The sequence below is a fragment of the Pelophylax lessonae genome (genome assembly GCF_965119305.1).
Source record: "Pelophylax lessonae genome assembly, chromosome: 2".
NCBI classification, from domain to species: Eukaryota; Metazoa; Chordata; class Amphibia; order Anura; family Ranidae; genus Pelophylax; species Pelophylax lessonae.
Window position 1 is genome coordinate 34638277 of NC_138769.1, and position 17721 is coordinate 34655997.

Below are 17721 nucleotides of genomic sequence, written 5' to 3' on the forward strand. Positions count from 1 at the left end.
CTGCAGGCATCACTCCGGTACAAGCACTTTCCCGAAATATTGGTAACCTCCGGGGGGCGATTCCGATATATCGGGGAAAGTGCATATCGGCCCTCCATATATCGGCTTTGCCGATAATCGGTCGATCCCTAATGATAACACGGGGAAGGCGTGGGATTCCAGCACCGGGGCACCACAAGCCGGTTAAAGCAGACACCCCTACATTGGAAGGAACCCTGACCTGGTGGACAGTGGACACAGATGGAAGAGACAGATGGATGAGTGAGAGGTCGGTGGACACACAAAGAAGGTGACACTGGGTACCTGGCATAAATTCCACTTCAAAACTGGGCAAGAGATCAGCCTGCACCCCAGTCTTGCCTGGAAGAGAGAGAAGAGAGAGAGAAGAAGGAGAAAGTTAGCAGCCAGAAATCACATCGAGAAGACAGATCATTGCGCTGATTATCAGGAGACAGAAGCAAGACGAAGGTTATTAAAGCTGAGCAGTAGGCAGATATTAAAGACACAAATTATTGCAGCTTTGTATTTAATATTACATCATCAAACAATATGTTTTAGAGCAAGCAGTATAATGGCGCTTTTCCACTGCATGGAACCGTACCGGTTCGGCACCCTTTTGTGCTTTTCCACTGCTGGTACCGCATGGTATAGGGTCAGAACGGTTCGGTACGGTACGGTATAGGTTTGCTTTTCCACTGCATGGAACCGAACGGTACGGTACGGCCCTGAAAAAACAGTACCTACTGGATTGTGGTTCCAACAGGTACCAAACTGGTACCATATCCCACAATCCTTTGCATGCAGTCACTACTAGCCACTGATTGGTCAGAGAATCCCACCCACCCCGTTGTTATCCCACCCACTTAACTTAGTACTACTTTAGTGGAAAAGCAAACCTATACCGTACCGTACCGAACCGTTACGACCCTATACCATGCGGTACCAGCAGTGGAAAAGCAAACCGGGCCGAGTAGAGCCGAGCCAGTACTAGCCGGTACTTGCAGCGGAAAAGTGCCAAATGTGAACTGGTATCAGCTTCAAACAATGCCTGTACAACAGAGATCAGACTGGAAAAGAGAGAAGCAGCACAAGAGCCAATCAACTGAGCTCCGTTGAAGGTAGGTGTGTACCGCGCTCAGGAAAAACAAATATCCTACTGTGAACTTCAATGCTGCTGTTCAAAATGGTAGTGACCAAATAAACTAAAGTGCAGTGCAAATACAGCGCAAAGATCAGTGATAACCTAAAATAGCATGATGTCAATGATAAAAACCGAAATGCAGCTGTTCATGAATTGTGGTAAACCCAAAATCCTCAAGTGCAAGAAAATATATATATACACAGCGCAAAACAGTATTAAATGTGAATCATAAAAAAATATATAAAATTCTACAATATAAACTCTTAAAGTGCACCGTGCAATAATACCAAAATATGCAAAAAGGCTGAAGTGTAGAAAGCATATAGATAAAAAATATTATTATAAGGTGCCAGTCCAGATAAAATAGTTCATTAAGATCTCAATAGATGATTAGATGTAAACAGTCCCCAAAAAAATGGGTCCCACGAAAGTGCTGGAGTGCCAGGAATAAAGTGCACAATCATGCAATCTTTTCGGTGCAGTGAGCAAGTGCCGGTCCTCCCCCTTTAGGTGTTCACTTACCGGACACCGATGACCCCTATGCTGTATAGCTATAGGGTCGATAGAGCTTATGTCCCGGTAAGGAACCGACTCCCAAACTCCTCCAAGCCAGGTATATCTCCAAAGATGTGAATACCCCGATACATAAATTGGAGAAAAGGATGCTCACATAGTGTAAATCCGATTAAAAAGTATTTATTGTGCAAATGCTAAATCCAAACTCACATTTCGTAGCTGTTAGTAAGGCATATAATCACAAAGTCTCGTCCTTCCTAGTGTCTGGTGCCGCTTGGACGCTCCGTGGTTGCGGCGTGCGTTCCACCGCACCGGAAGTGACGTGTCGCTAAAGCGTAGACCGGAAATTGCGTCGACGCGTTTCGCCCTCCTCTTCCGGGCGTTTTCAAAGACGTAATACTTTAAGAGTTTATATTGTAGAATTTTATATATTTTTTTATGATTCACATTTAATACTGTTTTGCGCTGTGTATATATATATTTTCTTGCACTTGAGGATTTTGGGTTTACCACAATTCATGAACAGCTGCATTTCGGGTTTTTATCATTGACATCATGCTATTTTAGGTTATCACTGATCTTTGCGCTGTATTTGCACTGCAACTGAGCTCCGTTGACATCCGCTGCTCCATAGGGATGCATTGAGGATCCAATCAGATCCGCCTAAAAAACTGACAGGCGGATCTGATCGGATCATTCGTGTGAAAGGAGCCTAAGACATTTAGGTGTCACTTAACTGCCCATTAGGTAAATAAAAGTGTTACTAAACCCACAACAGGAAAATCAGGAGTCTGTATATGCAGTAAAGCATGTTTGTTATACTCACTATGGAACCTAAAGGGTTAATTATTTGCATTGTGTATAAAGGCTGTTTGATCCTGTCTTCTCTAACCCTCTCCTTCTTTCACGGTCTCCAAAAAATAACCTGATATTTACAGAGCCAGGGGACGGGCTGCACATGCTCAGTTTGGTGTGTATTGCTAATGAGTTTTTTTTTTTCTTGGGAGAGTGCATGTGATCAGCACAGGGCCAATCAGCACTGTCCTGACAGAGGATCAGGGGAGAATGAAAACTCCTCCTACAAGCTTTACTAGGAACTGATAGAAGTCACAAGACTGCTATATACTGCTGATGAGAAGAGGTATTTATCTGTTTATATTTACTAAAATAATTTCATTTCCATGTTCTGTGTACTGTGGGAGACCAGATATAGTGAATGCAGGCTCCTGGGGAGACCAGATATAATGAACACAGGTTTCTGGGGCGACCAGATATAGTGAATGCAGGCTCCTCAGGAGACCAGATATAGTGAATGCAGGCTCATGGGGAGACCAGATATAGTGAATGCAGGCACCTCTGGAGACCAGATATAGTGAATGCAGGCTCCTGGGGGAGACCAGATAATAGTGAATGCAGGATCCTGGGGAGACCAGATATACTGAATGCAGGCTCCTGGGGAGACCAGATATAATGAATGCAGACTCCTCAGGAGACCAGATTTAGTGAATGCAGGCCTCTGGGGAGAGCAGATATAGTGAATGCAGGCTCCTGGGGAGACCAGATATAGTGAATGCAGGCTCCTGAGGAGAGCAGATATAGTGAATGCAGGCTCCTGGGGAGACCAGATATAGTGAATGCAGGCTCCTGAGGAGAGCAGATATAGTGAATGCAGGATCCTGGGGAGACCAGATATAGTGAATGCAGGCTCCTGGGGAGAGCAGATATAGTGAATGCAGGCTCCTGGGAAGAGCGGATATAGTGAATGCAGACTCCTGGGGAGAGCAGATATAGTGAATGCAGGCTCCTAGGGAGACCAGATAATAGTGAATGCAGGATCCTGGGGAGACCAGATATAGTGAATGCAGGCTCCTGGGGAGACCAGATATAGTGAATGCAGGCTCCTGGGGAGACCAGATATAGTGAATGCAGGATCCTGGGGAGACCAGATATAGTGAATGCAGGCTCCTGGGGAGAGCAGATATAGTGAATGCAGGCTCCTGGGGAGACCAGGTATAGTGAATGCAAGTTCTGGATTTAGTAACACTTTAAGTACACTGCTCTGTTAGGCAGGGGTGTGCTGTGTGGCAGAGCTATGTATATCTCAGGAATGGATGGGCAGAATTTTAAAGAGTAACTCCACTTTTGTTGAGAAAAAAACACTCCCCTCTGGGTGATCTCTGTACATTACAGGGATTTTTAACAAACTTTGTTGCAGATTCCTACCATTTGTTATTCTGGAAAAATCACTGTGTGTTTGTCTGTGTCCATGTGCGTAGTAAATCTGTATGGGAGTGGTTTTATCATTATCAATCAGCTGCTGCACCTGCAGGGTTCTAATGAGAAAAGTGGCATGGTCTGCATCCCTTTTAGATGTGATTTCCCTTTGGGAGTATCCCACTAAATTGACATTTTTGTTGCAAGGGGTGCCAAAAACCTGACTTGTATCTTAGTGCAGACTTCTGGAAAAATATGTAAACCAATCACACAAGCAGGAAATTACATTTTCAGGGGGCTACTCCTCCAGGTTGTCATATTGCATTTACAGAATATTAAAGCGGTTGCAGATTGAAAAGGAAAGGTGATTTTTAACCACTTGCGGACCGCCGCAAGTACATTTACTGCGGCAGTCAGCCCCTTCTGGGCAAAGTGACGTAGTACTACGTCGCTCGCCCAGGAGCCTGTAGGGGGTGAGCGCACGCCCCCGGAGGCGCGACCTGCCCCCGCTCATTCCCTAGCATCCCCGTGCATGCAAATTCAGCCATACAATCTGTATGGCTGAATTTGCATCGCACAGACAGCGCATGTGATTTGCTGAGCAGTGCGCTCCGAATTATATGCAATGTCAGTAAAAAAAAAAAAAGATATATATATATATGTGAACCGGCACTAAAAAAGCTCAGTACAGCTTTTTTTTTTTTTTTTCACTGAGCTAAAATACAGCCCATTAACTATAATGTGCCTATGCACACAGGCGCGTAAACTTTCCTGGGTAAAAAAAAAAATAAAAATCTGCTTTTTTGGTCAGTAATTTACCCCTTTTACGCATAGATACGCGCGAAAATGTGCACAAATGCCCATTTACATATTGTGCAGGACAAGAACAAGAGAATACATTTTGCACGAAAATGCATGAACGCATATATGTGAAAATGTGTGTAAATATTGTAACAGGACGTCAAGTAAATGTGACAGGAAGTCAGGTAAATCTGTGAATGTTGTCACAGATGGGAGATACAATTCACCAATTACTATAGGGCAGGCATGTCCAACCTGCGGCCCGAGGGCCGCATGCGGCCCAGAACTACAGGCAATGCGGCCCACTGCCCCCTGACAGTTATTTTTTTTTTGCTGGGGAGGAAGGAAGTCGAGTCGGGGGAATGGCCACAGCGGCTTCCAACTAACTGTAGGCAGAGGCTGCCTCTGAGCCTCTGTCAATGATAGACAGCACATTGGTGACGTCTATGATAGGAGCCAGTCCAGGAGGCAGGACTTTGTATGACAGCGGTCGCCGGATAAGCGAGAGATCCCTGCTCTGTGTAATCCAGCGGCTCTCCTCTCTCTTTATTGCAGACTGCATTGGATGGGCACGCACTGGTGATGCTATATTGGATGGGCACTGATCAGGCTGCATTGGATGGGCATGCACTTGTGAGGCTGCACTGGATGGGCACTGATCAGGCTGCATTGGATGGGCACACACTGGTGAAGCTGCATTGGATGGGTATGCACTAGTGAGGCTGCATTGGCTAGGCATGCACTGGTGAGGCTGCATTGGATGGGCACTGGTGAGGCGGCATTGGATAGGCATTGATCAGGCTGCATTGGATGGGCATGCACTGGATGGGCACTGATCAGGCTGCATTGGATGGGCACACACTGGTGAAGCTGCATTGGATGGGCATGCACTAGTGAGGCTGCATTGGATAGGCATGCACTGGTGAGGCTGCATTGGATAGGCATGCACTGGTGAGGCTGCATTGGATGGGCACTGGTGAGGCTGCATTGGATGGGCACTGATCAGGCTGCATTGGATGGGCATGCACTGGTGGGGCTGCATTGGATGGGCACTGATCAGGCTGCATTGGATGGGCATGCACTGGTGAGGCTGCATTGGATGGGTATTGATCAGGCTGCATTGGATGGGCACGCACTGGTGAGGCGGCGCGGGAAGGGCGCTGTGGCGTTTTATTACTTATATACCTTAACTGTAGTATATATTTTATATGCGGCCCGAGAAAATTTCTCTACACTCAATGTGGCCCAGAGAAGCCAAAAGGTTGGACACCCATGCTATAGGGTGTCGGCTGCAGAAGCCAGCAGAAATGTCTAAAGACATTGAACAGACTTCAGCTGTTCAGAATGAGGAAGTTAAGGCTGGCCATACACTATACAATTTTCTTATTCAATTTCCTTTAGATTTACCTTAAACTATGTAGTGCAAGGGCCTGACTGACTGCATACAAATTGAAAGTGTTTAGGTTTGACCCTATATTACATGGTTTTGGTAAATCTAAAGGAAAGTTGAACAAGAAAAATGTATAGTGTATGGCCAGCCTTCGGCCTCTATAATTTGTCCAGAGAAAGTCTATGGAGGGCTGCCTCCGGAAGCTGTCTCCTGAAGCTGTGTGAGCTGGGGACAGGAGAGCAGTCAGATGTATGCCTCCTGACGCTGTGTGGGCATGGGAGAAGACCCCCTGAAGTGATGTGCGCTAAGGAGGGTAAACAGTTGTGAAGACTTCTCAAGGTGAGAAAACGAACTATTTCTATGTGGAAGAAATAAAGGAATGTTTGCTATGTGAAGAGACAAGCAAAGGGACATTCTCAACGTGAAGAGAGGGACATGTTCAATGGACATTGGTTGTGGGAAGATAAAACATGGACCATTGAGTATCCGCTGTAGGATAAGAAAGTCTGCCCAACAGTAGGTTGGAGATAGACTCTTAGGTAGGTTCCTGTGTGAGAAGGTAGCCGCCCACAGTGGCAAGGATTTATTTTGTGTTTTATTTTATTTTGGATGTTTTTGCTGCATGCAGTCTGGTGAAGAAAATTGCATTAATAAACCAAACTGTTTGCAACCACTTCTCGGCTATCTCCTTGTGTAAACGCACCCCCAAAGGGGTCATCTACGTCCGCCACCGAGCTAATCTCCCACAATATATATATATAAAAAGTCTGAAAAAGTAGATGCTCAAACGGGAGTATTTTGTGGGCAAAAGGCCTAACTGGATTGTATGGTACTGAGGTACCATGGAATCTTGTGCAGGCAAGTTTCCTGCATTTGGGGCGTCAGGATTACCATGACATCAGCTGCAGATCGTGCATCCAGTGCATTTTGAATGGGGTGCGGAAAATGCACACAGAACGCGGGTTTCCCACACCAAGCTCTGATGTGAACGGGCCCTAAAGGCATTTACCTAAAACGTCTTTCTCCTTTGCAAGCTTAAAAAAAAATAAAACAAATGCCAAGAAAAGAATATTTTTCTACAAGAATTTCACCACGCCATGAGAATATGAAATAAATTCCACGGAACATTCCATGATTCAGAAAAAAAATGTAAATGAATAAGGCACAGGCAGAGCAGTATCACAGCACACAAATACAGACACAATCCAGACTTTATCACTTGTAAAATGTGATTTGTAGAATGAAATTGTTTAAATGGCTTATAAACCTGCAGCGATTTTCTATCAATAAAGACTGATGCTGATGAAAAAGAAGTACCAAACACGAGCACATAAAAGGTCTGCAGTAACATATCACTCATATCTCCGATGTGCCTTGCAGCACACAGAGCACAGGCTTACAGCCCCAGCACACCCAGATATTCAATTAGTACACTATTGTGGCTGAACGTTGGGTAGATATCTCACAAAAGTGAGTACACCCCTCACATTTTTGTAAATATTTTATTATCTCTTTTCATGTGACAACACTGAGAGCCGGTTCACACTGAGGGAACACGACTCCTTACTACTTCGGGGGCGACTTGTGCATTACCATGCACCACGACAACGGAGCGACTTGCAGGGACTTCACATAATGGAAGTCTATACAAGTCGCTCCGAGGTCGCCCCGAAGTAGTACAGGACCCTTTTTCTAAGTCGGAGCAACTTGTGTCGCTCCTATTAGAACGGGTCCTGTAGCGGTCAATGGACCGCAAGGGAGCGCGACTTGTCAGGCTGACAAGTCGCCTGACAAGTCGCGCTAGTGTGAACCGGCTCTGAAGAAATGACACTTTGCTACAATGTAAAGTAGTGAGTGTACAGCTTGTATAACAGTGTAAATTTACTGTCCCCTCAAAATAACTCAACACACAGCCATTAATGTCTAAACCACTGGCAACAAAAGTGAGTACACCCCTAAGTGAAAATGTCCAATTTGGGCTCCAGGTGTCAATTTTTTGTGTGGCCACCATTATTTTTCAGCACTGCATTAACCCTCTTGGGTATGGAGTTTACCAGAGCCTCACAGGTTGCCACTGGAGTCCTCTTCAACTCCTCCATGATGACATCACAGAGCTGGTGGATGTTAGAGACCTTGCGCTCCTCCACCTTCCATTTGAGGATGCTCCACAGATGATCAATAGGGTTTAGGTCTGGAGACATGCTTGGCCAGTCCATCACCTTTACCCTCAGCTTCTTTAGCAAGGCAGTGGTCATCTTGGAGGTGTGTTTGGGGTTGTTATCATGTTGAAATACTGCCCCGCGGCCCAGTCTAAGAAGGGAGGGGATCATGCTCAGCTTCAGTATGTCACAGTACATGTTGGCATTCATGGTTCCCTCAATGAACTGTAGCTCCCCGGTGCCGGCAGCACTCATGCAGCCCCAGACCATGACACTTCCACCACCATGCTTGACTGTAGGCAAGAAACACTTGTCTTTGTACTCCTCACCTGGTTGACGCCACACACGGTTGATACCAAATACCTTTATCTTGGTCTCATCAGACCACAGGACATGGTTCCGGTAATCCATGTCCTTAGTCTGCTTGTCTTTAGCAAACTGTTTGCAGGCTTTCTTGTGCATCATCTTTAGAAGAGGCTTCCTTCTGGGATGACAGCCATGCAGACCAATTTGATGCAGTGTGCGGCGTATGGACTGAGCACTGACAGGCTGACCCCCCCACCCCTTCAACCTCTGCAGCAATGCTGGCAGCACTCATACGTCTGTTTCCCAAAGACAACCTCTGGATATGACACTGAGCGTGTGCAATCAACTTCTTTGGTCGACCATGGCGAGGCCTGTTCTGAGAGGAACCTGGCCTGTTAAACTGCTGTATGGTCTTGGCCACTGTGCTGTAGCTCAGTTTCAGGGTCTTGGCAATCTTTTGATAGCCTAGGCCATCTTTATGTAGAGCAACAGTTCTTTTTTTCAGATCCTCATAAAGTTCTTCGCCATGAGGTGCTATGCTGAACTTCCAGTGACCAGTATGAGAGAGTGAGAGTGATAACACCAAATTTAACACACCTGCTCCCCATTCACACCTGAGACCTTGTAACACTAACGAGTCACAGTCACATGGGAGGGAAAATGGCTAATTGGGCCCAATTTGAACATTTTCACTTAGGGGTGTACTCACTTTTGTTGCATGCAGTTTAGACATTAATGGCTCTGTGTTGAGTTATTTTGAGGGGACAGCAAATGTACACTGTTATACAAGCTGTACATACACTACTTTACATTGTAGCAAAGTGTCATTTCTTCAGTGTTGTCACATGAAAAGATATAATAAAAAAATTTACAAAAATTGGAGGGGTGTACTCACTTTTGTGAGATACTGTAAGTGTAAAACCAATCAATACAGTTATGTGTTCATAGAAAATTTTAAAATAATTTTTTTTTTTTTTTTCACGTAGTTTATGTACTATGTTCTCTACATGTAACATACCAGTGACAGAAAAAAAAACAAGTGGTCCATTGAGTCTGCCAATTTTTTTTATTTTGTTTTTAACCTTTTGACTATAGATCTCTGTTTGCCATAAGCATGCTTAAAGTGGAGTTCCACCCATTTTTGGAACTTTAGATCTTTGTAATCCCCTTTAAAATGGCTTTTACCAATGGAAACTTTTTTTTTTTTTTTTTGCTAGTAAATACCTTAATTTTGGCTTTATTCCTCCTCTCCTCACTTCCTGGTCCGATCGGCGATGACGTCATTCGGCGATCCGCAGTGTCTGCTGGGATGTATTCTACTTGCAGTAGCTGTATCTGTACTGAGCCGTGCCTGCCCCGCCTCCGCCCCGCCTCCTCTCATTGAGTTGTATTGAGAGGAGGCGGGGCGGAGGCTGGGCAGAGAACAGCCTTAATACATTCATACAATGCAATTCAATGAGAGGAGGCGGGGCGGAGGCTGGGCAGAGAACGGCCTTAATACATTCATACAATGAAATTCAATGAGAGGAGGCGGGGCGGAGGCGGGGCAGGCACGGCTCAGTACAGATACAGCTACTGCAAGTAGAATACATCCCAGCAGACACTGCGGATCGCCGAATGACGTCATCGCCGATCGGACCAGGAAGTGAGGAGAGGAGGAATAAAGCCAAAATTAAGGTATTTACTAGCAAAAAAAAAAAAAAAAAGTTTCCATTGGTAAAAGCCATTTTAAAGGGGATTACAAAGATCTATGTATTCCAACCTATTAAAAATGGGTGGAACTCCGCTTTAACTACTTCCCAGCTAGGCCAATTCTAGCATTTCTCTCCTATATGTACAAATTACCATTTTCTTTTTGCTAGAAATATACTCAGAACCCCCAAATATTTTATATATATATATTTTTAAGCAGAGGCCCTAGAAAATAAAACCATGGATGTTGCAATTTTTTATGTTGCACAGTATTTATGCAGGGATTTTTCTTTTTTTTTTTTCTTTGGGGAATTTTTCAATTCACAATTCACTTTAAGGGAAAAAAACAAAAAACAAAAACAGAAAAACAAACAATATACTGTATATAACCCAATTTTTGGTAAAATGTAAAAAGGTGATGTTACTCTGAGTAAATAAATACGTAACATGTCACGCTTTTAAATTGCGCACACTCGCGGTATGGCGGCAAACTACGGTACCTAAAAATCTACATGGGCAACACTTTAAACATTTTTACAGGCTACTGGTTTAGATTTACAGAGGAGGTACAGCGCATCCGGAAAGTATTTACAGCGCTTTACTTTTTGAACATTTTGTTATGTTACAACCTTATTCCAAAATGGATAAAATTCATTATTTTCCTCAAAATTCTACTAACAATCCCCTATAATGACAACGTGAAAGAAGTTTGTTTGAAATCTTTGCAAATTTATTAAAAGTAAAAAACAAAAAAATCCCATGTACATAAGTATTCACAGCCTTTGCTCAATAGTTTGTTGAAGCCCCTTTGGAACCAATTACAGCCTCAAGTCTTTTTGATGCTACAAGCTTAGCACACCTATTTTGGGGCAGATTCTCCCATACTGCTTTGCAGGACCTCTCAAGCTCCATCCGGTTGGAAGGGGAGCGTCGGTGCACAGCCATTTTCTGATCTACCCAGGGATGTTCAATAGAGTTCAGGTCTGGCCTCTGGCTGGGCCACTCAAGGACATTAACAGAGGTGCCCCAGGTGTTATCTTGGCTATAGGGTCGTTGTCCTGTTGGAAGATGAACCTTTACCCCAGTCTGAGGTCCAGAGCGCTCTGGAGCAGGTTTTCTTCAAGGATGTCTCTGTACATTGCTGCATTCATCTTTCCCTCGATCCTGACTAGTCTCCCAGTTCTTGCCGCTGAAAAACATCCCCACTGCATGATGCTGCCACCACCATGCTTCACTGTAGGGATGGTATTGGCCAGGTGTCTGGTTTTCTCCAGACATGACGTTTGCCATTCAGGCCAAAGAGTTCAATCTTTGTTTCATCAGACCAGAGAATTTTTGTTTCTTATGGTCTGAGAGTCATTCAGGTGTCTTTTGGCAAACTCCAGGCGGGCTGTCATGTGCCTTTTACTAAGGACTGGCTTCGGTCTTGCCACTGTACCACTCTACTCTGCAGTACTCTACCACCTGATTGGTGGAGTGCCGCAGAGGTGGTTGTTCTTCTGGAAGGTTCTCCTCTCCACAGAGAAACACTCGAGCTCTGTCAGAGTGACCATCGGGTTCTGGGTTAGTTCCCTGACTAAGGCCGTTCTCCCCCAATAGCTCAGTTTGGCCGGGCGGCCCACTCTAGGAAGAGTCCTGGTGGTTCCAAACTTCTTTACAGATGATGGAGGCCACTGTGCTCATTGGGACCTTCAATACTGCAGAAATTTTTCTGTACCCTTCCCCAGATCTGTGCATCGTCATAATCCTGTCTCAGAGGTCTACAGACAATTCCTTGAACTTTATGGCTCGGTTTGTGCTCGGTCATGCACTGTTAACTGTGGGACCTTATTGTGTGCCTTTCCAAATCATGTCCAATCAACTGAATTTACCACAGGTGGAATCCATTCTTGAGGTGTTTCTACAACTTGATTGATCAGTGAAAACAGGATGCACCTGAGCTCAATTTTCATTGTCATTGCAAAGCCTGTAAATACTTATGTACAGTACATGGAATTTTTCATGTTTTATTTTTAATAAATTTGCAAAGGTTTCAAACAAACCTCTTTCACGTTGTCATTCTGGGGTATTGTTTGTAGAATTTTGAGGAGAAAAAATGAAGTGAATCTATTTTGGAATAAGGCTGTAACATAACAAAATGTGGAAAAATTGAAGTGCTGTAAATACTTCCGGATGCACTGTATAGCACTACAATTATTGTTCTTGCTATAATGTTTGCAGCAATAAAACACATGTGTAGTGCGAACACATTTACATATGCGGGCGCGACCTACGCATGCATTCACCACTGTGCACAAGCACAGGGTGGACAGGGGCACTTTAACCACTTGCCTACAGTGCACTTTCACCCCCTTCCTGCCCAGACCGATTTTCAGCTTTCAGCGCTCTCACACTTTGACTGAGAATTACTCAGTCATGCAACACTGTACCCATACAAAAATTGTGTCCTTTTTTTCACACAAATAGAGCTTTCTTTTGATGGTATTTGATCAATACTGGGTTTTTTATTTTTTGTGCTATAAATAAAAAAAGCCTGAAAATATCGCGAAAAAACGCATTTTTCTTTGTTTCTGTCATAAAATTTTGCAAATTAGTCATTTTTCTTCACAAATTTTGGCCAAAATTTATACTGCTACTTATCTTTGGTAAAAATAACCCAAGTAAGTGTATATTATTTGGTCTTTGTGAAAGTTATAGAGTCCACAAGCTATGGTGCTAATCATTGAAAATTGATCTCACTTGATCACACCTGATGTACTGAAGGCCTATCTCATTTCTTGACACACTAAAAAGTCAGGACAGTACAAATACCCCCCAAATTACCCCTTTTTGGAAAGTAGACATTCCAAGGTATTTAATAAGGGGCATGGTGAGTTTTTTGAAGTTGTAATTTTTTTCCACAATGCTTTGCAAAATGAAGATTTTTTTTTTTTTTTTTTTACAAATTGCCGTATTAACAGGTTATTTCTCTCACACAGCATATGTATACTTGCAACTACACCCCAAAACACATTCTACTACTCCTCCTGAGTATGGCGATACCACATGTGTGAGACTTTTTCACAGCCTGGCCACATACAGAGGCCTAACATCCAAGTAGCAGCGTCCGGCATTCTAGGAGCACAAATTACACATATAATTTCCTGACAACCTATCGCACTTTTGAAGGCCCTGGAGCACAAGGACAATGGAAACCCCCATAAAATGACCCCATTTTGGAAAGCAAACAGCCCAACGTATAATTTTTGAGGCATAATGAGTCTTTTGAATATGTCATTTTTTTCCACAAGTTTTTGGAAAATGTGTAAAGAAAATGAAAACACATTTTTTTTACACAAAGCTGTCCATTTATGCAATATTTGTAACACATAGCATGTACATAGCAAAAATTGCACCCCGAAATACATTCTGCTATTCCTCCTGAGAATGGCGATACCACATGTGTAACACTTTTTCACAGCCTGGCCACATACATAGGCCTAACATCCAAGTAGCGCTTTACACAAAGTTGTCCATTTATCCACTTTAAGACTGGGCCTATTTTTGACACTTGGTGTTTACAAGCTAAAATCATTTTTTTTGCTAGAAAACTACTTGGAACCCCCAAACATTATATATATATTTTTTTTAGCAGAGACCCTAGAGAATAAAATGGAGACCGTTGCAATATTTTTTATCACACCATATTTGCGCAGCAGTCTTCCAAATGCGATTTTTTTGAAAAAAATTCACTTTTTTGAACGAAAAAATAAGAAAACAGTAAATTTAGCACAATTTTTTTCCATAATGTGAAAGATAATGTTACGTCGAGTAATTAGATACCCAACATGTCATGCTTCAAAATTGCGCATGCTCACAGAATGGCGCCAAACATTGGTACTTATAAATCCCCATAGGCAACATTTTAAAAATTTCTGCAGGTTACTAGCTTAGAGTTACAGAGGAGGTCTAGGGCTCAAATTATTGCTCCCGCTCTAACGATCGCGGCGATACCTCACATGTATGGTTTGAACACCGTTTACATATGTGGGCGGGACTTGCGTATGCGTTTGCTTCTGCGCGCGAGCTAATGGGGACAGGGCGCTTTAATTTATTTTTTTTTCCTATTTATTTTATTTATTATTTTTTTATTTTTACACAGTTTAAAAAAAAAAAATGTTTTGATCATTTTTATTCCTATTACAAGGAATGTAAACATCCCTTGTAATAGAAATAGGCATGACAGGTCCTCTTTATTGTGAAATCTGGGGTCAAAAAGACCTCACACCTCACAACTACACTAAAAAAGAAAAAAAAAAAAAAAAAAAATTGTTGAAAGAGGAAAAAAAAAAAAGAAAAAAAAAAGCGGCCCTTTAAACCGGTTGCTAGGCAACGTCTTTTGACGTAGCTCCGGTCCTCCAAGACCATAGAGTTGAGTGAGGGCCATCTTGCCCTCACTCGACTTCCTGTCTCTGAGGATCCGGGACCGGATAGTTTTCCCCGCTGCCGGCAGGTCCGGTAAGCTGGGAAAACGTCTGGGATGCGGCAGGAGGGGGGCGGGGCACCTCTTCCCCTGCACCGTAAGGGTAATTCCGCGGCGAATTTGCCACTGGGACCACCCTTATCTGAAAGCCGACCGCCCGCCGTTTCAAAAAATACCAGGGTTATGGGGGCTATCTGCTGCCATAACTCCAGTATTTAGCTTTTAATGGCCGACGCATATAGTCGTTAGGTGGTCAGTAAGTGATTGCATGTATATGGCAAACAGGTGACGATGACTGATGGGGTGACAGGTGATGATGACTGATGGGGTGACAGGTGACAATGACTGATGGGGTGACAGGTGACGATGACTGATGGGGTGACAGGTGACGATGACTGATGGGGTGACAGGTGACGATGATTGATGAGGTGACAGGTGACGATGATTGATGAGGTGACAGGTGACGATGATTGATGAGGTGACAGATGACAATGATTGATGGGGTGACAAGTGACGATCACTGATGGGGTGTCAAGTGACGATGATTGATAGGGTGACAGATGACGATGACTGATGGGGTGACAGGTGACGATGACTGATGGGGTGACAGGTGACGGTGATTGATGGGGTGACAGGTGACGGGCGATGGTGACTTATGGGTGACAGGTAACGGGCGATGGTGCATGGCGGTACTGATGGCAGTCTCCGGTGACCGGTGAACTTTAGGCTACGTTCACATGTGAGCGTAGCGATCGCGGGCAGAATCACTGCGATTCCGCCCGTGATCCAGAAATCATTGCAAATTGCGGGACGCCTGTGCGATGCCCGTGATTTGCAATAGCACCCCAAATGCTGTGCGATGTTGCTGCGATTTCCGCCTGCCGAATCGAGGTAACATCACGCAAACAACGCATGACGCCCCAAAGAAGCTCCTGTACCTTTTTTGGGCGTCATGCGATGTTTGCGCGATGTTACCGCGATTCGGCAGGCGGAAATGGCGGCAACATCGCACAGCGTTTGGGGTGCTATTGCAAATCACGGGCAATGCACAGGCGTCCCCGCAATTTGCAATGATTTCCGGATCGCGGGCAGAATCGCAGTGATTCTGCCCGCGATCGCTGCGCTCACATGTGAACGTTATGGGTGTCAATTTCTGGGCACTGATGAGGTGACTGTTGGGTGACAGGTGACGTTGGGGGGGGCTGAGGACTGTGTGGGGACCTTTATTTGTGTGATTTTTACTTTGATTTTTACTTTTGACAGGTGTACAGATCAGTAACTCACTATTTCTAGCTCTGCTCCCCTCATACTGGAAACTGTATGAGGAGAGAAGAGCTAGTAACAGTGAGTTACTGCTCTTTGTTTACATTTTGTGATCGGCTGTGAATGGATTCACAGCCGATCACTTAGTAAACAGTCACTGTCAGTGACTGTTTACTACTGCCGGTGACAGCTGTGTTCCTACGGAACACAGTGCCACCGACATGACCGCGCTGCGCGCTCCCGATCGCGCATGCGCGGTCATCCCCCGGGCGCCTCCATTGTGATCGGCTGTGTCATTGGAACACAGCCGATCACGTGGGAAACAGCCATGCCTATTGGCTGTTTCCCCCCTGCCGGTGACCGGCTGTGTCCCGGGGACACGCCGACACCGGCAGTGCATGGCGGCGCGTCCGCGATCGCGCGCCTGCCCTGCATTTACTGGGTCACGTCATATGACGTCCGCCCAGGATAATAGCCGCACCGTCCCGCCGTCATATGATGGCGGGCGGGCGGTAAGTGGTTAAGGAAAGGAAACTCTAACAGAATTTTTAAATAAATTAAATGAAAACGATAAGAATATCAAATTAACGTGGGATATTAGTAACCTGGAAGTCAAATACCTAGATCTAGCAATTAAACAAGAAAATGGTAAGATCACCACAAAAACACACTTTAAAGAAGTGGATAGAAATAGTTACTTGCCAACAAATAGTTGTCATCACAATAATTGGATATTCAACATCCCACAAGGACAGCTCTTAAGAATAAAGAGAAACTGTACCAAAGAACAAGATTTTGAACAACAGGCGGATATTGTTGGAAAAAGATTTATAGAAAAAGGCTACGAAACAACGTTCATAACAGAAAAAATTAATGAGGTCAAAAAGGTAGAGAGGAAAAGTTTACTAGAAGACAGAAACAAAACTCAGAACAAATTTATGGAAAAATTACCCACAGTAATGGAATATAGTATGCAACATAAGAAAGTGGAGAAAATAATAAAAAAACATTGGCATATTTTAAAGAAGGATAAACACCTAAAGGACGCATTACCAGAAAATCCAGCGTTTGTGTACAAACGAGCACCAACTATCAGAAACATGATAGTAAAAACAGTAATGGACCCACCCAAGGCACATTTCACATTCTTTACGGGAAAGGGGTTCTACCCATGCAAAAGATGCTATGCATGCCTCAAGACAAAAAAACCAAAAGAAAAAATGCATGAATTTAAATCTACAAGAAATAATATGATATACAAAATAAAAGATTTCATTGGATGTAACACAGAAGGAGTGGTCTATGGATTGGAGTGCAGTTGCGGTCTACAGTACGTAGGCCGTACCAAGAGATTGTTAAGAATCAGGATAAAGGAACATGTGAAAAATATTGAAAATGGTTACGACAAGCACAGCGTATCCAGGCATTTTGATCAATACCATCGAAGAGACCCCTCACAATTAAAATTTTGGGCGATTGAACCATACAAGAGGCATTGGCGAGGAAGCCACAAAGTCCGCACTTTAAGCCAACGGGAATCTTACTGGATCCATACACTGGATTGTTTAACACCAAATGGGTTAAATATAGAATTTGATTTGAACTGTTTTATAAGTGATTTTTAGAAAAAAAAATTTTTTTAGAAAAATATTTTTATTCATTTTTAGGAAGTTTTAAACTGATATTAAAATATTTTAGATGTTTGAAAAATAACCACACCCCAGTTGTCCAAGTGAGAAATAAAATAAATATAATTCAAGTGAGAAATAAAATAAAA

At 43.7% G+C, this 17721-nt stretch overlaps 1 protein-coding gene across 3 annotated transcripts in view; it reads right to left on the bottom strand.

Moving 5' to 3' along the window:
• Positions 1 to 17721, bottom strand: part of ILDR2 (immunoglobulin like domain containing receptor 2) — a 352186-nt gene that overhangs the window by 127615 nt on the left and 206850 nt on the right. For all 3 annotated transcript variants that reach the window (XM_082244598.1, XM_082244599.1, XM_082244597.1), the window contains exon 3: positions 304 to 360. In XM_082244598.1, the coding sequence (XP_082100724.1) occupies positions 304 to 360 (57 nt within the window). The remainder of the gene's footprint in view (positions 1 to 303; positions 361 to 17721) is intronic.